Source organism: Ruditapes philippinarum, unplaced genomic scaffold (assembly GCF_026571515.1).
Source record: "Ruditapes philippinarum isolate M1 unplaced genomic scaffold, ASM2657151v2 ctg2314_1_1_1_1, whole genome shotgun sequence".
NCBI lineage: Eukaryota > Metazoa > Mollusca > Bivalvia > Venerida > Veneridae > Ruditapes > Ruditapes philippinarum.
Window position 1 is genome coordinate 244131 of NW_026858538.1, and position 24036 is coordinate 268166.

The following is a 24036-nucleotide window of genomic DNA, read 5'->3' on the forward strand; positions in this document are numbered from 1 at the left end:
CCATTTATACTTACATTATTTTCTCACAATTTTTTGGACACTGTCTTGTTTTCCAAGATTCCAGGTAATATCTTACTCATATTTAAAAAGTCAAACGTATATTAAGTCCTGAAAAAACTGTTGTTTGTAGAAAGTACTTGTTTGACAGATATGTTTGCCTTCTAAAAGCATCATTAATCAGACAAAGAATTATTATAGAGGTTGTAATGATTATAGATAATTTATATTATAAATTGTTTTCATACAAATTGATTATTTTTGTAATAGTGCATTGCAGGACGTAATGAGTACAATAAATTTAGATTATATTTACAGCCATTTTTTGGTATAAAATATTGTGATTGCTATGGACTAGTTCATGGTTTATTTTTATTCTTGTCATTATGACCATATATGTATGTACTTGCTGGACCTTACCAAAGGGTGGTATTGTAATCGGGACACTACACATATAAAAAGCCACCTATACGTTTCGCTTTTGAGCAAAGTTGATTTTATTATAACATTTACGGTGGTATGATAATATAAACATTATATACAGACCTACTTTTAAACTAGGTTCGTATTTTAAATATATACTATAGTTTTCATTTATTACATGAAGGTATTTATAATCTGCTAGACTGTGTTAAACAGGTTGTAATATTTTCATAAAAAAGTGTTTGTTTTTATTTACTTCTATTTTTGTTATGGCTTTGCTTGTGTATATATTCGCATAATATAATCATAAATATAATATATAAATGGTTTTGTTTATCCTTTGAAGTTGTTTATAGATTTGACCACAAAGAACTGTGTTCATATTTTTTTCTGAACCAGTAATTTACTAAGATGTCTGTTTCAATACGTTTCTAGGCGTATGTTAACAATAGGTGTGTGAAAAATTATCCAATAGGAAAAGCAGTATTTTAGATGTATATACTTTCTTGAGTCGGCCTTCAAAGTCCCGAACTTTTTTTATCAGTCTGTATTTATCGACTGTTTTACATGTTCTTTGCACAGACGAGGGCATTTTTGGGAGGCGTGACCTGCAGTTTTATTGATTATATACATGTTATATACATAGAGATATGTGAAGATATACACAGATTAAAAAAGCACATTTCCTGTGAAGTCAAGTAAAGTAACCCCATTGAATAAAGACCCATGCACCGGTCGGTCATTATTCTACAGAAAAATGACCGACACCTTTTCTATAAAATAATGGCCCCAGCATCAGAAACCTATATAATATTGAACCCACTTATCAATCTTAAACAAACCATAAACTATTTGAAGCTGCTGATGTTGTACCAACACGAACCGTACAATATCTTTGACTTTTATGTACCTTGACCTAACCATGTACCTACGCCATTATCTTAGGTTCAAATCTATATGCAAACTTAAACTTTTACAGAGGCTTACTTAGTTTTCCATTCTGTTCCTGTTTTTTTATAGTTTGATTATATTTATGAGATATAATAAAAATGTGCAACATGTCTCACGCCCCCTTGCACCGGTTTGGGCTGTTTTTAGTATCCTCAATGAAATCAATGATCCCGAACACTGATATGAACTACGGGGCAACAGTTGGCAGCTGTCAGATTTTATAACTGCCAATTTACTATCATTTTGTCCTATTGTATCTACTACTAAAGTAACCATTATACATTATACTATATACATTATTTGCAATTGAAATGGGTAAATGTTAAGTCACAAAATTTATCATTATTTGATATTAGTTTTTGTGTATTGAAATATAATACTCAATGGTATGTTTTGAAATTAGCAGCTACAGCGTGCATATGTTAAATGTTCCATCAATTGTTGATGAAATATTATATGTTATATACATTGTCTCTAAGATAAGTTAATGCTATATGTTTTGCTGGTCCTAGTGCGAGCCATCATTTTCTCGGATTGGTGATGAGGTGGCTACTGTTCCTGGAGTGGGTCATTTTACTACGTGTAAAGGGGTCATAATTTAATGTCTGGTGAGAGTCAATATTCTTAAAATTTATCATCCGGGTCTCATTTCCAATACAGAAAAACCGGAAATAATTCTATAGTAAAGTGATCCTTTTTGTACAATACAGTGTGTGTAAATTACTACACAAAATATTGACCTAATTACAGATAGTATATTAAATTGATTTAAACACTATTAAACTAATTGGAGTATGTTGATGACGGGGTCACTTTACATCGCTACATCGGTATAGTCGTCTTATGACTTTAAAATATACAGTCATGCTTTAAATAGATTTATATATACCGTCGAAACTGTCGTTTATGTGCATATGTTTCTAAATTTGAATTTAATTTGATTTCAATCATGATGAAATAAATAAAATTACTCAAAAATCCTCGGGTCTGACTAAAGAGAATAGACATCTAGTCCGTCTTATTCATCATCCAATCTAAGATAATTTCATTTATTAAAGAAAAATAGTATAATAAAAATTAACACTCATTTACGAATCATCCATTTTATTTAGAACAACTATTTATCAAACCATTCACACAAGGTAATGATATAACAAAGATATAAATATGCTTATTTTTACAAGCAATCATTTTTGTACAGCTAAATAATAATCAATATGCTTACTTAGCTTTACTATCAAACAATCAACAAACCATTACTTTCACCTCCGTAAAGGCTCAGGAAAAGAAACATTTAATTTCTATTATTCAAGGAGAAATGCTACATAATGACACGGATTTATATTACATGTAATATAAATCCATTATAATGAGTAAGCAGTTGATATAATCTTATTCTTACAATGAGGCATGCAAATGCAAAAGCAAATATAAAAAGCACAAATAACTTTTTTCCTCGGTGTATCAACCAAATAAAAATCCTTTGCCTTAAGCATTCTTATAAGAATTATACATTGTTTACAATGCCATTAAACATGATGCAATAAGTATATAAAACTTTTTACAGTTGCCATTGATTGTCAAATATCAGTAAGCAACATTTACATCCAAGTATAAAAAGTAAATATCCAATTTATTAAAAACATTGTATCAAATAATGGATTGGAAACGTGCTCCAGACAATAATCATGTATATCAATGTATATGCAAACCTACTCCACTGTTGTGACTTTCAGCTACATGTAATTAAAATATTCAAAAACATTTTCTCACATGGATTTGAAATCAACAGTATTATTATGTTTTATCAAAACATCAATAACATTGTTACAATAAATCTTAAATAAATAAGATAATGAATAACGCAAACACTTCAAACATACATAAATATATAAGATCTCGTACTTCACTTACAATTCTCAACTATGAGCAAACAGTTCTGTTCATATATTATACACACGTAAGATTATCTGATTATTCTACTAACTCAGTCATACTCTACACAATCAACCTCTTACTGTACTGAGACGGACATAATAATGTTACAAAGTTATAACAGATGGATATATTACATAATTTAAGCAAAATAAAAGGTTCATGTAGGTTAAGAAAAGTAAGAATGAAAAAATATATAAATATATACTGTCAGTGAAGTTATCGCAAGCCAGCTTATGTGATCTGGTGTATTGTTGATAACATGATTATATAATTTAGATGGGATGGTTGTCATCAACGAAAAATATCCAATCAATGAGGCTTGAATGAGAGATTTTGTATCAATGACACAGTACCATTATTATAAATGTAATGTTCAGAAATCATAATTGTATCATCACAAAACCTTATACAACATAAAAAATAATAAAGATCAATAAACTTAAAAAAAAAACATGACTCACTTCAGTGCAGCCGAAACAATAATGATACTAACACAACATGACACAAAATTCACGAATATGGCATTAAACTATCATGATATAAGTAAACTAAGGTTTAATAGCTTTAACACACGATTTTTGTGAGATAACTGCCAAACAAATGCTTTACAAGTTTTTATGAATAAGTTCTATAATCATGGCAACTTCATTTACTCTATGCTTAAAACAGTCACTCCAATAACACTGTGTTCACAATAGTCACTCAAAATACATCAATTTCATAAAAAGTTCATTTTTTATTGAAATGACTCTTCTTCTTCTTCTTAAAACCTTTCAGCACTCCGTGTCAGCTTTATCTTTAACTGACTGTAAGTTACCATCCATAACTTGACGCTGTGTTTGAACAACAATTCTTCCGGAAAATCTCCAAGTACTTCTAAATCAATGCATGGATTATCCAGACTGTCCATATATCCATACAACCATTCACTTATCCTAGAAAAAAAAAACAAATAAAACAATATGTAACGCTATAATGGTAATATGAGTGAATTAACAAAAGGCAATTAAGAAATGTAAAAGTAATACAATTAATTTTTAATTCAGTTTAAGGAGACAAGAAGTCAAGATTATAAGCAATAAATTGAATTTTGTTATAAAAGCTTTACGTAAAAGCACGGATTTATATTACATATATATAATATAAATCCGTGGTAAAAGTAAAACAAGAGGTGTGATAAATGTGTCAGGATATACATAATAAACTGCAGCAATGAAAACAATAATGACAAGCAATTCCTTGAATTTATATACCATTTGATTGAAGTTTCTTAGTATAATGTGCCTAGGAACATCATTACAATACAAAAGCCTATACAATTAATGAGAAGTGTAAAGCAAAAGGACCTCCTTTAAAAATATAATGACATTATTTAATGTCGTTTTGTCATTCACATTAAGCTTGTCTATATAAGAATGACAATCTTAGGAATACCGAAATTAAAATAACAATTTCTACTACAGTAAATGCCCCAGAGAAAAATTAAGGGCGTTAACTCCAAAATTTTGCAAAAGAGAGTTATGTTTCTTCTCAATAAGTTTTATGTTTAGTTGTAACGAACGGACATCGGGCAGACAGAAGGATGAACACCCGGATGGAGAACTCCAAATCTATATCACCCCGTCTTTTAAGCTGTCACTCAGACTTCGAGAGGGTATTATAAAGAATATGTATTCTTAAACATGTTGCTATAGACAATTAAATTCATAATTAACAAATATAATTTCAGCTACAGACACTGTTTGTATCAAATGTATAATTATTATTTTCTTATAAAGTTTTGATATTTTGATTGACATACTTGTTTTCAGTTGTATACATGGCATCACTATCGTCCATATTCTGTTTCACGGCTACTACTAGTAGAATAAACTCGTGAATAGCTTCTACAAGTTCAGTAAGCCTTTCTATAGAAAGCGACTGTGTGTAGTTCGTGAAGGTCGTGAGCAATTCTTCAGAAATATCTTCATGAAATTCTGGTGGAACGCTCTCAAATATAGACTAGAAATGATTATGAAAATACAAAGAATTAATAAATATCTAAACAAAAAACATCATATAAAACAAAAATAAAATGCTCAAATACTATACATAGGTGTTACATATAGCACTGATACATAAAATGAAATCATCTGTATGAATTGGACAGATCAGATGAAAGCATTATCAATGTAATTCACATGCTGATTTTTTTTTTGGTTTTCAGGCATATATAACAAAACCACAAAAAAAACCAATACTTTTATGCACTTTACGTGGGACTCGGGCTGTCAATTGAAAAATTTCAGCCTATCAATTTTTGCCATATATCGCATGGTTATATCAATTGAATTCTATGTCTTGTCTGATCAGGCAAATAGCTTGTCCGTAACAGCGAACCTAGCAACCAAGATAACGCACATCCGACGCAGTGCATACATGTATGTTTATGAAAGGCATATATGATACATATATTTTTCAGTATGACACATTTAGATTTCAAAATACACTTTATTGATGATGTAAATATAAATCAAATAAACTATGTGCTGTCACCACATGGACAAAGTTCAACCATTTTAACTTTACTAAAACAATCACGGCAGAAAGTTGTCCATGCACAGAGAATGCACTGCACAAAATATATTGCCTATAAATTCAACAGGATGATCACATGTAATTTGAAATTCATATTTACCATGCTACCCTTGTCAGAGTCTGACATTTTCTTCGCTTTCTGCAGAGACAACAATAACCATAGGGATTTTATGTGCTGGAACTCACATATCTGTTGTGCCTACAATTGTATCAATAAAATATGAATTTTTGATGTACAAATTACCATAACAATTGTGAAATCGTACATTTTTGCTATAACAGGTAGAATCATTATTACACGTCAGATAATTCTATTTACATAAAAAACATTTTCTTTCTGAAAAAATGAGTTCCCTAGGGAACAATGAAAATAAAAATGTTCAGGAAAAAATGCAGTCTGTTTATCAGTTAATACAAAACCTGCCTAAGCAGCACTGAGTTTAGAAGTACTTAATCTTTAAACATAAATGTTTGGCATGAATGACAATGAAAAGTAAAATTGAAAAAAAAAAAAAAAATTTAGATGGTGAATTAGGAATTCATGGTAAAAGATACAAAAGTATTCATACTTTACGACTTGGAATAGAAGACTCCATCTGAAGTGTATCTGTCATAAAAGCATGTAAATTTTGCTCTGGGTGTCCACCTGTTGTTTTGAGAAAGCTAATGGCTATGTCAGTGTTTGTCAGGGATTGCCATAACTCCGGTAAATGTCTTATATCATTACATATTTGTGTCCTTACCGTAGAATCTAACGTCACCTGCAAACAGAATTTTAATTATGGTTTAAAAGTTTGACGTTTTAAAGTTAACATGTCTTCGTCAGATAGCCTAAATTTCTTGTTTTTAATGGATATAAGTATAATTTATCTGCAATTTAATGTAAGTGTAATGTGTCTCCATTTTTAGTCCATTTCAATGTTGACTTGAACGTCAAGTTGTTTGAATAACTGAAACGTCTATATTTAGTTATGATAATGTGTTTTATAATTTGAAATGAATGGAACATTTTACGTGTACACAAACCTCTAACAATCAATTAAAGATGAAGATGCTAAGGGAAGATTGTTTGAGAATACTAAAACAAAAAATAAGCAGGCCATATCGTTGATATGGCTTTATTGATCCTTATTATAAGCCAGATACTAGTAATGGAAATCTCTCAAAACCCCTCAAGCACCTGCTCATGTAGTACTCAATCTTTTACAAAAATTGTGGCATTTAATGAACACAAAACACTAAACTATATAACATTAAGATATACATATATTAAATACCATGATGCTTAATTAAGTTCTAAAAATAAAACTTAAATTCACTAATAAATATAAAGTACCTGAGGAATTTTGTCTTCCAGCCTTTTAAAGACTACAGCATCGGTTATTTCTGTTCTGTATACCATAGTGTCAATCTGAAATGAAAAAAAAATCATGTAAAAAGTTATTATTTTATATGCTGAAGCAACAACATCTTACACAAGATGTCAAACATGTGTGTTTTTTAAATAAGACAACCAATAGCAATAAAACTTGTCTTCCTTATAGTCATCAATATCAGCTTGCTATTTAATAATTTTTACAGCAACATTAAATGGGAAAACTTTACCATCAAATAGCGTCCCACATCTATAATGGACTTTGAGAAAAGGAATCTGTCCATCAGTTGCCTTTCAAGGCCAGTCAAATTATACTCAATTTTTGTTCCTTTTCCAAGCTCAAATGAGTAATGACAATTAGCCAAAAGTAGTGGTAGCAAATCATGTTGTGGATCAAAACATATCAAATGGGCCGATGTCACATCCTTCGGTAAAACTTTAGATATCAATGATGTATTTCTGAAATTAAATTAAATTTTACATGAGTAACATATCTATTTCAAATCTTAACTATAAATTGAAAAATTTGCTTTACATATCAAAAAGCTATTGACCTTTTTTCAATACATTTATTTGGTTGGGTTTTATGATGCACTAACTCAGTTTAGGATATGACTTTTGACTTTTCTTAAAGAGCCCTAAAATGACCATCTGCAAAATTTAAAAGAGGGGGAAAGGGGAGAACGCGTTCCGTAGTGGTGGTAGCCCCCCATTATGGAAATGGGGGGGGTTAAAAAAACCGGGGTGGGGAAGTTATTTGAGAAAACGACCTTAACCACTGGGCCAAAACGTTTTAATTAAAAAAGACAGGCTGAAAAATTATAAATTATTTAATTACAAAATGTTTATTATTTTTGTTTTTTAAATGATTGTCAAAAAAAGGCATTTGACTTCTCAATAGAAAACCCAACAACGATAAGAACAAAGTCCTTTTCTTTCCAGTAGGTAGCGCAAGATTAAAAGGGGTTTTGTCATAATCCGCATTTGCAAAAATTTTTTGGACACCTCTGCCCCCAAGTTCAGTTGGGCAATGAAATTATAAAATAAAAAATTCAAAATGGTTAAATGCAAATGTTATTAGTAAATGATAAATCAATTTGTAAAAAGGGGAAAAAAGCTTAAATGAGAAATTATGCAATTGTTTTTTTTTAAACGAAGTTTTTTAATTAGGCTCTGGATCAAGTAAAATTTTAATGAATGCATTTTGAAATGATTTATACAAAATAAGTTACGAAAAATGAAGGGTAGCATTGGAAAAAGCAGATATAAATCTTAAAAGTTTTTTCATAATTGCCCTTCAAAATTTATCTTACGGGATCGCAAAAAACAATTTCAATAAACATTATTTGAACATTTTTTCCTCCCGTAGAATTTCAAAAGCTACTGAAAAAAAATATTATCGTGCGTATTTTCGGGGATATTACTTACAATACATCTAAGATGTTTTTTCCAAAACCCAAAATGTTTAAAGTCTTGAAGCAGTGCTTCTGTTTCTATGCCGGCAACTTGTTCTACAATATAACAAAGTTTATATTACAAACGTACTGAATTTATTTGCAGAACATTACGATTTTTAAGATCATCTTCCTATTCTTCATTATTTGTTTTTTTTCTGAAAATTTATTTACAATATAACTATAAATTAATGAAACCAACAAATAGAAAAAAAATCAACACACAAAAAAAACGTTCAATCTTAAACATTAAACACGAAGTACAAAAATCAACCACTGTATATGTTTCAATGGACACATTTAAATTGTTGCCTTTCATTTCCAGGCGATAAATTTATCGCCATTTAGACTACATTTACATTGTATTAGGTGATGAAATAATACCTTGAGCAAGCATCCCAAATGTGATATTCGAAGCCTCGGTCTTGTCAATCTTTTTATAGTATTTGCTCAATAACATCCGATGTAGATGAAGGATACTTGGTATATATCTTATAGCCCTAAGACGGTGCTCCTGTGTAAGACAATGCTGTCAGTTGATTAAATCGATTTTTCAGTTAAAACAAGTTTACATTTACTGGATGAAAATGACCAGATTTTGTTAATTTAATAAATATTATGACTTACATGTTTTTCATAAAATAAGAATAGTTGATGAAACAAATTATATAAAAACGATGAAAATTGGCCATATTGCTTTCAAACAAATCTTAAAATGCCTTAAAAATGTGTTTTTCGTCTTTTTTGTGGCTTTCTACTGTAAATCTTTTACCTCTTCCAGAAACAATTTCAGAACTTTATGTTTATTGGGGCTGCTGGCATCTACTTCCTGTCTTAGTTGTTGAAGGGAAATGGTAGTTCTGTATCTCCAGACACGAGGCATGTTATGTAATTCTGCTGTATGTTCGTTCTCTGTTTGGGTGTCCGTTTCGTACAACAAACATAGAAGAGGGTCAGCTCCTAATTGAAGATACACGAGAACAAAATTATATAGTATCAAGTTTACAATTTGATCATAAAGTACCTGTTCAATTGCATATTGTGATAACAAAATAAATGTAATAATGTGTAGGTTGATTGATTATTGACTGCATCATTCAAATGCAAAGGGAAAAGTGAATGCCTATCATTTATATTATGAAAAAGTGAAAAGAATTGAACGGCATATTAAGATAAAAAGGCAAAAACTAAATACATTAATTGTAATAAGTGTATTAGATGAATTTAATTAAGTTCTGAATCTATAAAATGTAAATAAAACAATACTGGAATACTATTGAAGGGTAATTGGAAGTTTGTGACGTAAATGGCAAATAGGTATACCGAATAATATATATAATGATATATATACCTAATCTTTTGTCTTTTGCTATAAACTGACTACTTGTTTTCAATGCTTCATCAGTAACCTGTAATATAATGTTATGAGAATTTATGAAAGGTCATATAAAATATATCTGATTATATATTAAACATAACAATAAGTTAAAAACATTTACTAATGATGCCCTACTGTTTTTTTACTGTATTACTTAAACGTACGCGTCTTATTAAAATACTCTCATACGAAAACAAACACACCTTTAGTACACCTTGAAGTAATCTTGAACAGAAAAGAGTTTCCCATTTTGAACGTCCCTCTTTTGTTATCAACTGCAAAACCTCATATGTTACTTCAGCGTCTGGAAAAAAGTCAGGAGAACGAAATACAAATTGTCTTTGATTGGAGAACTCAATGGTGTTGCGGGATATTTCCACAATATTATAAAAAGAATATCGAGTAATAACAAAACATCTCTAATTATCTCATTAGTTTGTTTTAAGCAATTTTATATAAAAAAAATAACAAGTCAGTCGCAACTAACATAGACTGAGGAGAATCTGGACAAAAACATAAGAAACCAACCTGCCTCCCCGTCCTCAAAAAAAAGAAGAAAAAAGAAATATGTTTAATGTTTACAATCACTGTGCTTAGACTACTAACAGAGATAATTGTAGATGAATAAAAGACCAATTTGACTTTTATTAATAATATATTTACTAACCTTCCTGGTGTGCATTGAAAATGTTATCAATAACTAGATGCATAAACAGCAGAACATCATCAGTACTTCGATTCAGAGCCTTGCAAAGCGTATCAATATCAATCTTTATATGTCGCCACAAATAGTGTTCAACTTCATATTCTTCTATATCTGGTTTTATTAGATTCTGTACCCCCTTATGAACAAACAAAATAAAAAAAATATAATGCAAATATATGCATAGTTTTTATATAATTATCAATTAGCTGCAATTTTCATGAACTTTTGTTGTGATTAATACTTCCGAGGGATCACTTTGTTTCTACATTTTTAAATATAATGTTCACCTTTTTCTATCATAAAATAAGCATTTACAATCCTTTTAAAAATACCCGCAAATTTCATTACATACAGGCCATGGCATGTATCATGTCACAAGGACGTTATTTCTTAACATTGTTTGTAACATTGTTTGTAACAGGTGATATGAAATATTGTCATAGTGCTGTCATTCTTTAAATGAAAAAGAATAGCAATAAATGGAAATTAAAGTAGACGTCACAATAGCTTAATTCTAAGATAACAATAACTTAATTCTAAGACCATATTTCATCATGTAATGGGCCGATAATTATTACATTTTTTTTAAAAAGTCCTAGCATGTGAAACAAAGTGATACTTATGGTTAATTAATTGTACAAGTTTTAATTATCTTATTTGATTTATTTGATCAAACATTTAATTATCTTAAAAGTACCTGTGAATTTTCCTTCGTTCCCAAGTACATAGCAATGTGTAGTAAACATCTAACAATTGCACAACTAGTTGGGGTCATGAGCCTTTCCGGTTTAGGATCGCGGCCTCTTGTAGCAGCTTGACCAAGTATATGCCCTGTCTCTGTTCTATCAGTTCTAAAAATGCAATGTTTATACGTTTAGATTTTCCTTGCATCATAATTGATTTATCTTGTATTCCTTGCAGCTTAGTTCAACTCTCAAGTTCGTTTGACACAACTTTCTGTCATAACATTTATTCAGTTTGAAAATGTTTCCTTTGCAATTTTCAAAATAGTATTTATGGTGGCGGAGCCTTGCAAAACAACATCAAAGTTTATTATCATATATCAAGGTGATATCAGTTCTATACTGATGCAATTCGTATAAAAAATCAAAGTTGAAACCACAAGTATTGCCTAAAACAGTAAAGCTGCAAGTTCAGTTTGATTAGCCAGTGTAAGGCCACACCTCCTTCTCTTCAGCATAACTAACTCAATATTTCAATGAAGAAAAAGTGCGAACTTATGAAGATATCAACAGCAGTAGATGTTTAATACAGTGGTGATTATAAAACCTCATGTAACTCTAATATCGTTTTACACACACGTTGGAATAAATGAACCATCCAACGAAATTATTGAAATTACTGAAGCACAGAAAGAACGTAGAACTTCACGATCTTCAGTGATTGGAGGTTTGATTTAATTTCAACTTACCCCATATCCTTAGTGTTTCCCGCTAGGATATGATGTCTTTGACCGCCAATTTCAGCACCACACTCTCTACAATAAGCTCTTTCAACAGCTCGACCGCACTTTAAAAATAAATAACTGAGTAATAATAGTTCTAAATACTACTTAAAAGAGTAGTTATAATGTCTGTTTAAATCATGTATTTTAGTATTTGAAAATAAAATGTATATCATTATGTATATGAATCATTATATATACATATGTATTTTGTGAAGTTTAATATTGTTACGCTGAAACATATTTTGCATGAGTTGAATTATTTCTACATTGAAAAGAAGGACAAAAAGCATAACAACATCGTTTTTGTACAAACACAAATCCGAAATACTTACATTGCCAATAACATATGGATGGCCATTTGGACATCCTGAAAGATAAAGATTTCTAATTTTAAGAGATGATGACATTAGAACGTTTAATGTTTGAAAATTAAATAAGAGTAATAAATATTAGGAGAAAAACAGAATTTTACAAGTCTAGTAAGTGGTCACTTTTTAGGAAATGTCTTGAGCACAGACAATTTTCACAATAACAATTTGCCACTTTCAATTTAAGACATTACAAATGTCAAACATAGGTCAATGAATTCTTTTAAAATCCATAACAATTTACATTTGTTAATGCTCCGTTATTTTGCTTACAGGTACAATGTGTTTTAATGGGATCCCTTATGTAATTCTCGTCTTTATCCGATGTGTTTTTTGTTCAGGCCTTCCATATATTTAGCGTGGCTGCATAGGGTATAACAGCGCGTTTTCGCCATTAGTGAGACCCCCATATCCCAAAACGTTATCAACTTTTGTATAAAGATACTTCAATGAGTACATATGAAAGCCAAAGACAGAGAAGATTATGTGTTTTCTAGTTTGTTAGCTGCAGTTACGTTTATTCGAGTCAGCGAGAAGGATAAACAATCGAGTGATCCTTGTCGCCGAAAGTGTATACCTCAAAAGAATCTCTCCTTTTCCATTTTGTTTTTAATCACTATTGTCTTTTGGTAGCCCGCATCTTTGACAACCCTTAAAATACGTTGTTATTTTAAAGGGAAGTACATGGACATGACAGTATGAACCTGTGCCTTTTACATGACCTGTTTAGAGTTACGACGCACTAGTCTTTAGATCATATATGTTTTTAGAAATAAGAAAGTAAAACATTCCTGCAGGCCTCAAACATATCAACACCGTGTCAAACAGTAGGAAAATTCAAAGTAACATAGCAAAGAAACGCGCAAAAACATCATACAACATGGCACACAGTTACTGAAACACTGCAAAACTACTTTCGTACCCAAAAGCTTGCCTTAAGAAACAGTGCACACCATGACAAAACCGGACGAACATTTGAGATCCCTGGGAAGACATATGATACCTTTGCATATACGGACTACTTCTATGTTATGTAACGGCCTATTATGTATGTCATATTATAAGTGTTTATCCCTGTTTTGATTCGGCTTTAAGTTTTCTATTCGAATTGGAGCTACAGAGACAATTTTGACAGTTATAACAGGAACGTCCTTCACGTTTGCCTATCCAGTCATACTACGATGTCTCAAGCTCTTCTTGTTTTATGCACAGTAGTACGAACCGTGATTGCCATGACTGCGGGTAACATTGTGTTTACATAGTACACGATCTATTTCATCACTAATTTATATTTATTAATACGCTGAAAATACTTACTGTAAAAAACTGGGTTATGATCAGCACCCCTTATCTGGTTACGCGCAGCTAGTAAAGCAACTTTAACATCCTCCAGATCATCCTGTGGCATGGTAGGTAAAAACCAGTTCTGAAATCACCATAAAGGTACATATATTAAAACCATACTCCAGAAATATTTTTCATTTACGATTTTTGCAGATTTGTGTCATGTTATTGTTTTTTATCCTAAACGATTTATCTTAAATGTTTTTCTATCACTTGCTAAAAATATGAGAAACAAGTTCAGAAGGGAAGGATGGCATTCAATGAACGAATCCCCAAACACGATCCAGCAACATAGGACTACTGTGCTGTTAAGACTTGCAGTATACAATCATTACTTTATCTTACAACAGGCCGCTTTGTGAAATACAGAACGTTAAAACATTAAATATAAACCATACATGGATACGTAAGTAAAGTAACGGATTTTCATAACAAACTCACAGTGCACGATTGTGGACTTGTCATTAAAGTCCTCAAAGGCTGAAGAAGTGTTCTTTCACAATCCAAATTTAAAAAGACTGACTGAAAATGAAGTATAATGCATTTCAAGCCCTGCTGAAGCAGGTCCTCGCCTTCTTCACATCTAAGTGTTCTTGGAACCATCTGATTTTCAATTAGGGATCTCAGTAATTCCTACGAAAATAAATAAAGTTTTTATTAAAGTTAACGAAGATAGGTTTTTCACTTTCCTTGAAGCATATACCATATAAATGATGACTGCCTTTAAATAATTCAACCAACCAATATATTTACTAATATTATAATGTTATGAAATGTAAAAATGAAATATAATTAGCTTTCCCATAAACAATTATTAAAAATGTCATACAGCTCGTAGTTATGATAATTCTGCAATTATAAGATCAGTTCTTAATGACAATTAAAAGGGAGTAAATGATATACTCGTTTTCATTGGATATTTGTGTGAGCTAGATTTAAAACTGAAGGAAGTACGGCAAATTATATTTATAATAAAAAACATAAAAATCAGCATATCTATATAATAATTTGATATCGAAATGTTTGTGTGTTCTTAAAAGAAGTTGTACTGACTCAGGTGAAGATATCTAATGAGTCTTTCCATTACCTTGTTTCTAAACATTTGGCTTTCAGCAAATAACGTCATTAAGGTAGTCAAGACCTAAAATAAATAAAAGAAATCAGATTACGAACCCAATATTTTATGCTTAATTGAAGAGCAAAGTCAAATATACAATAGATCATGAAATGTATCGATTCCCATGAAAATGTTCAATGGCCTTTTCAACCACATGAATATGTTGGTCAAACCAGTTAAAAAGACAAAAATGATTGCCTATAAAAATTTACATTTTCCGTCAGTTTCCTTTGATTTTGTGGATACAGGTATGAGCTGGTCACCTCTCTGTGTACCGCAAGTGTAAACAACGTCTCTACTTTGACTCCAGCTGTTTGTAGTAACTCCTAAAATTTCAAGCAGTCATTTGTAATTACATTACATTTTGATAATTTCTAGAACAGTTCTACTTACATTTTCATAACAAACACTTAACAAGTTCCGGCGTAAAGTTATTCTAGTAAAACTTGGATTTTCTAAATAGAACTTTGGTTTAAGACTTTTTCTATTTTATTTCTCATGACACTCTTCAATGATTCTACAATGTATTTCTATACCAATTTACTTACGGTAAGAACATTGGTAAGGGGATCAATTGCTTCCCCGAGAACAACCTTGGTCAAAGCCTCCCGTATAGTAACGTATGGTTTTCCACAAACCACGTATCTGTCAGAAACTTCGACAACCTGAAAGAAGCCACACTGTGATTTTCCAAAAAACATTTCGCTTACAGTACAACAAACTTTAATCTAGAAAACAGAACAAAGTAGAATTAATTTTTAGCTTAATGGGATCCACGCTAAAATTTGATATCTTCAAATCAACTTAGAACGTAAAAATGAATTTTAAGTGTTTTAAAAACATTACCTATTCATTCTTAATTCTTGCTATAATTATTTAGAAGACTAGTATACTGTGCTCCTCTTAGTTCGCGGTACTTAACACTTCGAAACAAGAAAGAAAACAACAAATGAAACTGATGGTACAAAAATTATCATAAGCTATAACATATAGGTATTTTCTACTGCATGACACAAGGAAACAACAATATATTCAGTCAGAGTCAGTTTTAATGTACCAGATGCAGACTATATGTCGGCCATTTTGAAAATAGTATGTCATCATTTAAATCACGGTAATAGTGTAACATTTCAGTTTTTTCATGTTTCATTAAACACATTTACATGTTATTTTGCTTAACTTTAAATATTAAAACTATCCTTTCTTTGAAAGTCAAAATTTATTTTTTCAACAAACAAGAACATTTATAAAATCATTATTGTTTCAGACGTATGCACAAATTTAATGCACTATAGTTGCTTTTTGCAGAAATTTGTAAAATTTTGCTCTGTTTAGTTAAAAATATTTTGCACAAAACTCTGTTGTTTAGGTGTATGAATAAAATATATCAATTTTGACCAATTCTAACACTGGTCACATGAAAATATGCCATTACAGTGAAATTAGTGATGATGCGGAATTAGTGACGTTTAGTAAAGACACAGCTGAATACCTCTATTTTTCGTTTGATAAAGTTTTGAAAACTATTATAACATTTGAATATTGCATACATGATATGAACACATTTGACAATATACTAATACGTTATAAAATCAGTAAGTAACTTTCACAATATGAAGAACAACTTTCAACAAATCAAACTTTTTTTTACACCATTTTAATATTCAATTCTGACTTTTGCTTAAGCCTGTGATAATTGTTGTGGACGATAGCTTATTGTTCTGAACGGACACAAAAAAAATAAGGCTGCGTGAATTTTTGTTAGGCAACCTTTAAGCTTCCATATATTTTCCATATATCAAACATAATTAAAATTTATTTTTAAATTACCTTTTCAATATTCATATCTTTTATAGCAATCCATCTTAAAAGTGGGGCTTGACTCCTACATAATGTCCTGTATATGTCTACACCATAACCTCGGCATATGTATTTAACGAGGTATATTCTGAAAAACATCAATTCAATCATTTAAATTCTAGTAGCTTAATGAATGATTCATGAATGTAATGAAAAAAAATTGATTGTTCAGTATTTGATTATGTGCATAATGTTAGTAGAAAATTATCAATTGTAAATCAATCATAACCCTCAGTGAATAACAACGATGAGTTATCATTTCAGGAGTATATAAAAAGATGTTCATGAATCAAACGCCACCTGCCAAGTGTTTTACTTTACATGCAAACCATATGCCGCTTTACTAAGGGATTTGAAGGTTCAGCGATCACCGCTATATAAACACATTTGCGGATATTTTCTCATTTAAGATAACATCATTTTTATGTACAAAGGCTGAACAGTATTTTGCAAAAACGGACCTTTAATTTTACCAGTTATGTTGCTTCAAGCTGTCTTTCTTATCGCTCAGCTATATTACAAACATGTGTATTTCTTATTGAGAATTACATAACAAATGACCATTAAAACAAAATTTGTCAAAACACAACTTGAAAATCAATTTGGACCATAATCATTTTCACCTATTTCATTAGAAGCAACTGACTATCTTACTCATCTCACCCTATTGAAAATTATTAGCAAGACCAACCTTCTTGCAGACATTTCGGAATAAATAGATATACATTTATAATGCTTAGTATGATAATAAGCTTTTATGCTAAACATACTTACCTTGTCCACTTAGCATTTGTCTCTTCGAAAAGTATTTGCGCTGCCTCTATAACTCTTTTGATTTTCAATGGCACTGCTGTTATACTAACACCGCTCTCGACAACACGTGCGATATATTTGGCGGTCTTTGCTAAGCCCATCCGAGCATTAGCAATAGAATACAATTTGCTTGCGCTAAGATTAGTGCCATCAATCATGACTTTCGCACTTCTCAATGAACGAACCACAAAGTCGACCTCTTCATTTTCATTTGCAAGATTTGCCTGTTCGGTGAACATGTCCTAGGAAAAAAAGAAAAAACTCAAAACTTTTTCACCTGTTCTGAACACATTTAAGAATAAAATGGCAATCATTGTTTAAGCAATCTTTTAAATGTCTGTATGGTTGTTATGCCGACAAATTCTTGGTCATATCTTCGCGGCGGCGGTCCATCTTCATTACCGGATTTCTTGATAACTTACTAGCTATTACTAATTTGTCAGAGAGGTTCGACATATGATCAAAAAAGACTTCTGAATCAGCGGCGTGAGAAAAATGACTTTTTAACCCAATTTAACATAGAAATTGCCCTCTTCCGAGGATCAAACCAGCAGTCTTTAGATTACAAACATAAGGCTCTTTCTAAAAAGCTTAGCGGGTGAAAACCTTCCTTTCTTAAAACAAATTAAGCAGTTTATTTATAGTCCTACACAAAGTACATTTGACAAAAATACAGAATACAGAAATGAGAGCAAAGAAAACATTTCTGAACAACTGTATACATAAAACATTCATACCTCTAAGCATTGAATGATCAGAAGACTAAGTTCAATGCAATGACTTTCTTGTTCTGCTGGATTTTCACCAATGAAGTTCTTTGCTTGCTCAATGTATGTATCCAAGTTCTCGCAAATACTTTCTTTGCTGTGAGTGCATTTATATATTCCCATTATTATGTGTGGGCAAGTGTTTCAAAAATATCATAATTATATTTATCTGGTATAAGACATCGTAGCAAAAATATCTTTTGATATAACAATATCCATTTTATGACTTAAAACCCTCAATATTTATATCATTTTTAAAAAGGAAATGATACATTTGTTACTTTTATTTTTAAAGCTTTGTATCCCCTTAATGTAAATTTCATGTATAAGCTGTTATGCTTTAATATAAATATTGTTATTTAAAGATATAATTTACAATGAAAATATTGATAATCGTCATCGCAACATTCGTTACAAGACTTATAAAGAAACCCCGGATTGCTCGGACAAGACAACGGACGGACGGACAGACGGACAAGGTGGCGACTATATGCTCTCCATTCGGTGAGCATAAAAAACTTAATCTTAAAGATTGAAAAGATGCTTTGAATACTTACTTGGATCTAATTAGAAGCTGAAGAAGATATGATCTGAACACTGGATTTGGGTCTATTCCTGTGTCAAATATTGTCCAGTCCTTTGTTCGGATATTTTGTCCACTTGTCTTAAAAAAGACATATCCAAACAAGCGGTCAACCACTTCCGGGGACGGGGCACAGTTATCGGCAAAGCACAATTGCGAAACAACATCCATGAAAAATGTGTTACATCTCTTCTGGTAATCTCTCAGCTTATCATGAAAATTGCTATAAACAAATATTAACATATCAATGCAATGCCACTAAAACATCAGAGAAATTAGGTTGCAATTCTATGCCTTGAATCATCAAAATTCACCAATGTCTTGCCAACGATTAAGTTAAATAGAGAATAGAAAGAATCATAAAAGAACGTCCAAAACACCAAATATTATTAAGTAAAACTACAAATGTAAAATGTCCATACCCTTCATCTTCCCGTCGTTCTAATCGGAATCCAGGTGGCACAATCTGGTGACACTTCGCACATTCATATTTTCCTAACGCCTTAACATCTTCATAGCAGCCATCACATACTACATCATTACATGGTAGCGTAATTGGAGGACCTTCTAACATTCTTTCACAATGGCTGCATTCCTCCTCAGCACTTTTTTAATAAAAAGATAATGAAATTTCAAGTACTATATTACATTATTTACTCTTGCATTTAATGTTTGATAATGTGCATATGCATAACATACAAATGGGTCAACAGTCAAATCCTATTAACTTATTATATCAGCGTACTTTCTAATAATGTCATTTTCTGTATCTTAAAATAACTATGGAAATGGTATAACATACATGTAGCTTGAATAATAAAAATGCACTGATTAAAGCCACATTTTTATTATAAATCACAATTTAATTAAAGATATATATCAGAAGTGTTTTATGACAAACTGATAAACTAACAGTATTGATTCAGGTGTTACGTACTATAAGAATCTTATACTGGCTGCCGGTACAGACGGTAACTGTTAACGGCGATAACGAAGCTCTGCCAAGAGCTAGATATTCCTGTCCGTATTAACAGCCGGTGTTTGATTCTTTTTTTGCATATAACATATCAATTATTTTCAGAACAGAAATTACGAAAACTGATATTCTCATTACAGACTTTTTTCTTATAGTAGCGTATGAGCTTACAACTTACAACTTCATTCAACGGTAAAATGACATCATCCTAAGAACTCAGTTCATTCATAAAAGCCGCGCATCAATGACGTAATTTAAAGCACACGACTTGTCTTACATGGGGGTGTAAGACAGGTTTTTCTAGCACCAGTGTAAACGATAGATAATCCTGTCTGATATGCAAGAATATATAGCTTGACAGGTCTGTGCGAAGTTACACTTATTTTATTTTTATTCTTACTTTTTACATATGGAAGTTTTACTCATCCCCTAACTCACGCTTAACAGTGCTCTTTTGAATGCATATATTACGTACCCTACGTATTCCTTTATTGCTCCTTTGTTGCAACTTTTCAAAAATCTTTCAACTTTTGCAAATGACTTCATCTGCTTCATGTCTGTTTCCTCCCCAAGAGTCTATTAAAGCAGCACAAAATATATATTTATCATAATCAAAAACAGTCATCTGAGTGATAGAAATTAATGCATTAATTTGAGAATACCAAGATGTTTAAGTTTAAAATGTTTTCAAAAACTATTATTTTGGTGATAAAAAAACTATTATTTTGGTGACATGAAGAAAGAATATAAGTACATGTATTACAAATCATAGAACACAAAATAATTACACACCACTCTGACTGGACATTGATGTTATTATCAGCAAAAAAGCATAGAACAAAATTCGTACTTTGAAAAATTCAGATATTGATACAAAATTTGGTATTACTTACTGTCCACAACGGCATGCAATATTTTACTGTTATCTTGCTCTTGCTATCAGTATTGCAAATGTGCTCCAAAAACAATTTCACAACTACGACTCTACTCCATAATTCTCTACAGAACAAAACGCATCATAAAGATATGTTATAGATAATACTTTAACGTTTACGTTTCTTTATACATATATACATTTGAACATATATATATATATGGCAAATTCATATAGTCAAATCAGACAGTTGCAGTACTCTTTAAAGCTGCATGCCTCCAGTGATGCAATTATAAAATGGAAAATCCAAAATTTGAAAGAATACAAGATCTTGAAGTACGGATGTACATCAGTTTTGCCGTTCACATTATAAACTACCGACTTAGAGAATAAAAACTCTTTTGAGACAATAATCATCTATCTTCGTAAATACAAAGTAAACTGAAGTTATCCCATTGATTTATAACCATACAAAAATGAACTAGAAATGTGTCAATAGAATACAGATACACCCACATTCCACTTTTTTTAATCATTCTACTAAGGTACAGCAGAAACGTTTGACAGACAGAAAGACAGACAGCAGACAAAGGAAATTCTACATGAGTACATGACTCCCCCTACTCCTATAGGCACGACACAGCTTGACACTCTTCTATAGGTACACATAACACAACATTTTGATTCGGTATTTACGAAGTCAAGGGCAATACCTCAAAACAAATACTGAATAAATATAAAAGCAAAACCTCAGGTGTACACCTACACATGCTGACCAACATTTTTGTCAAGTTTTATGACTTTACGTTAAATTTGTTTGGGCTACGCGCGACACAATTTGAAAATTGCAAATGTTTACTAAGTCAACGGCAATAACTCAAATACTGAATAAATGCTCAAACAAACCCCAAGGTACACAACTACGCATTCTGTCAAATATTCCTGTAAATTCCAAAGTCTCATAACTCCAGAAGAAATTCTTTTACAAAAGCGACACAAGTTGAAAAATGCAAATACATGTCTTTACAAAGGGAAGGGCAAAAATCTAACAAAACTAAATTAATCCAAACACTTTACACCAGGTGCACAACTTCTCATGATGATCAACATCCCTTTAATTTGTTAAGTAGCTATAGCACTTTGAAAACTACATGTCACTAACCATTTTAGAACGGAGGCATGCACATACGGATGAAAAGTAGAAATGTGTCCATATAGAACAAATCGAAAGTATTACCTTGCCCTTTGCAATGATCTAATACTATAAGCTGAATAAAAGTCTTCGTTTCTTTGTAGACTGATAACTTTTTCAACAACTGGTCGATAAGTGTATACTTTCTTCAACCAGTTTACTCTTCCCTGATCTTGATCTATCTCTGACTTTTGTGGTGCCAGCATTTCGATCAACATGCACACGGCAGGGAATGTCTGAAAGGATCAATTAAATTTCAACTATTTTGAAAAATAAAACAGAATTTATGACCGACTGTTTGCATCACAAAGGTAGTTTAGAGAAAGGATGTTGTGTGGTATTGAAGTGACATTTTATAACAATCTGATGATTTTATCGTTCTTTTATTAAAGTTTTTAGCTGTATTAAAATGCCAAATGAAAAGGTTATTCCTTGAAAAAACAACAACACTGAATTGGTGAACTGTTCACAATCAACCCCGAACAGATGTTATTCAATACAAACTTCTCCACTTACAAACTCATATTCCTGGAACATAAAGTGGTCTGGCTGTTTTTGCTTTAGCTCTATGATTCTTGAACTACATTCAGGACATACACTGTTCATTGCTCTGAAGTAAACTAGTCTTGGAGCTAGTTCTTCATGTGCCATATGCACACAGATTAACGACAGTGTTAAACTTTGTTTCAAGTTGTTTGTCAGTTTCTTTGCAGCATATTCTAATGCTTGACACACTAACTAAAATAAAAAAAAAATATACCGTTGTCAGAGTAATTTCGTGAGACGTTAAAAAACGTAATCTTTATATCAAAGCTACATTCAATTTTCTTTGTTTAAAGGAAGTGAGACCAATTGAAATAGTGTAGTAGCATTAAATCAGTTTCATCAATACCTGGGTTGTACATAAATTGCATGCAATGTTTTACTCAACATATGTCTTTGTTGAAATAAAAAAGATAAGTTCTTCTTATATGTGCATTCAAAACACGCATTGAAACCATTCCAATACAGCGATTCACTTTAAAAGGTATTATGAATCATTATAATAATAATAACGGAAGTTTTACAAATATCTTTATTTTTTACAAATTAAAAATGTCAAACGTTTGCCTATACATGTATGTGTTATCCGCCCATATTAAAGTGTTTCTTTTTCTTGACATAGGACTAAAAATAGTAACTTCTTTCTCATTTAGCCAGATGGTATCTTGGAACTCACCAGATGTTCTTCAGCTGTTCCAGGATTGTAAACAACGTGAACAAAGTCCTGGATATAAATGTTGACAATCTCTTCATTGTGATTTCCTTGTGTAATCTCCTCAAGTAAAATGAATAACGGATGTTGTTCCAGAACCCTACAGCATGATTCAACCCTAGAGTCATCTCCTGTTTCTTTGAAATTGATATATATAGGGTTAACATTTGAATTTCAAATTTCTCTTTGAAATTTCCATCATTTATCTTAACAAAACTATAAGAGGTAAAAATTTTAGGAGTGCTTGGTAAATTATCAAACATCATCGGAAATGTAGAAAGAACGCCACTGAGGATTTTGACATGATGGCAATGGAAATATTTTCCCGAGATTTGTGTACCATTAGATGTAGGTCAGGTTAATATATTGTGTGAATTTTTTCAGATCATTCCCTCACCCCGTTGTACCAGAATGATCATTTTATTGCAATGCTTTTGACTCAAAGCGGGCTAAAATCGTGCAAACAAATCAATGATTAATTTAGTTCTGAGTATATTCCTTTCTAATCTTTAACAGATTTTGTCAGTTTAAAGGCTTCACTTGATTTATTGAGGAATTTCAAATCGTATGGTTCTTTTTAGATTTGTAGACTGTTTACCTCAGTGGAGCTCCTTTGAACC

General features: G+C 31.3%; 1 protein-coding gene across 1 annotated transcript in view; it reads right to left on the minus strand.

Moving 5' to 3' along the window:
• Positions 1–2458: 2458 nt before the first annotated feature.
• Positions 2459–24036, minus strand: part of LOC132753535 (E3 ubiquitin-protein ligase RNF213-like) — a 115065-nt gene continuing 93487 nt past the window's right edge. The window contains exons 61-90 of the mRNA XM_060744012.1: positions 23381–23553; positions 22678–22899; positions 22207–22397; positions 20989–21094; positions 20571–20671; positions 19542–19724; positions 19094–19342; positions 18507–18633; positions 17731–18011; positions 16927–17044; positions 15645–15761; positions 15309–15422; positions 15067–15120; positions 14421–14612; positions 13953–14061; positions 12600–12634; positions 12232–12329; positions 11497–11650; positions 10761–10935; positions 10297–10397; positions 10067–10124; positions 9488–9675; positions 9100–9229; positions 8718–8772; positions 7492–7720; positions 7223–7297; positions 6456–6647; positions 5987–6085; positions 5111–5310; positions 2459–4244 (exon numbers count right to left, since the gene is read on the minus strand). Coding sequence (XP_060599995.1) covers positions 4073–4244; positions 5111–5310; positions 5987–6085; positions 6456–6647; positions 7223–7297; positions 7492–7720; positions 8718–8772; positions 9100–9229; positions 9488–9675; positions 10067–10124; positions 10297–10397; positions 10761–10935; positions 11497–11650; positions 12232–12329; positions 12600–12634; positions 13953–14061; positions 14421–14612; positions 15067–15120; positions 15309–15422; positions 15645–15761; positions 16927–17044; positions 17731–18011; positions 18507–18633; positions 19094–19342; positions 19542–19724; positions 20571–20671; positions 20989–21094; positions 22207–22397; positions 22678–22899; positions 23381–23553 — 4298 coding nt within the window. The 3' untranslated portion in view covers positions 2459–4072. The remainder of the gene's footprint in view (positions 4245–5110; positions 5311–5986; positions 6086–6455; positions 6648–7222; positions 7298–7491; positions 7721–8717; positions 8773–9099; positions 9230–9487; positions 9676–10066; positions 10125–10296; positions 10398–10760; positions 10936–11496; positions 11651–12231; positions 12330–12599; positions 12635–13952; positions 14062–14420; positions 14613–15066; positions 15121–15308; positions 15423–15644; positions 15762–16926; positions 17045–17730; positions 18012–18506; positions 18634–19093; positions 19343–19541; positions 19725–20570; positions 20672–20988; positions 21095–22206; positions 22398–22677; positions 22900–23380; positions 23554–24036) is intronic.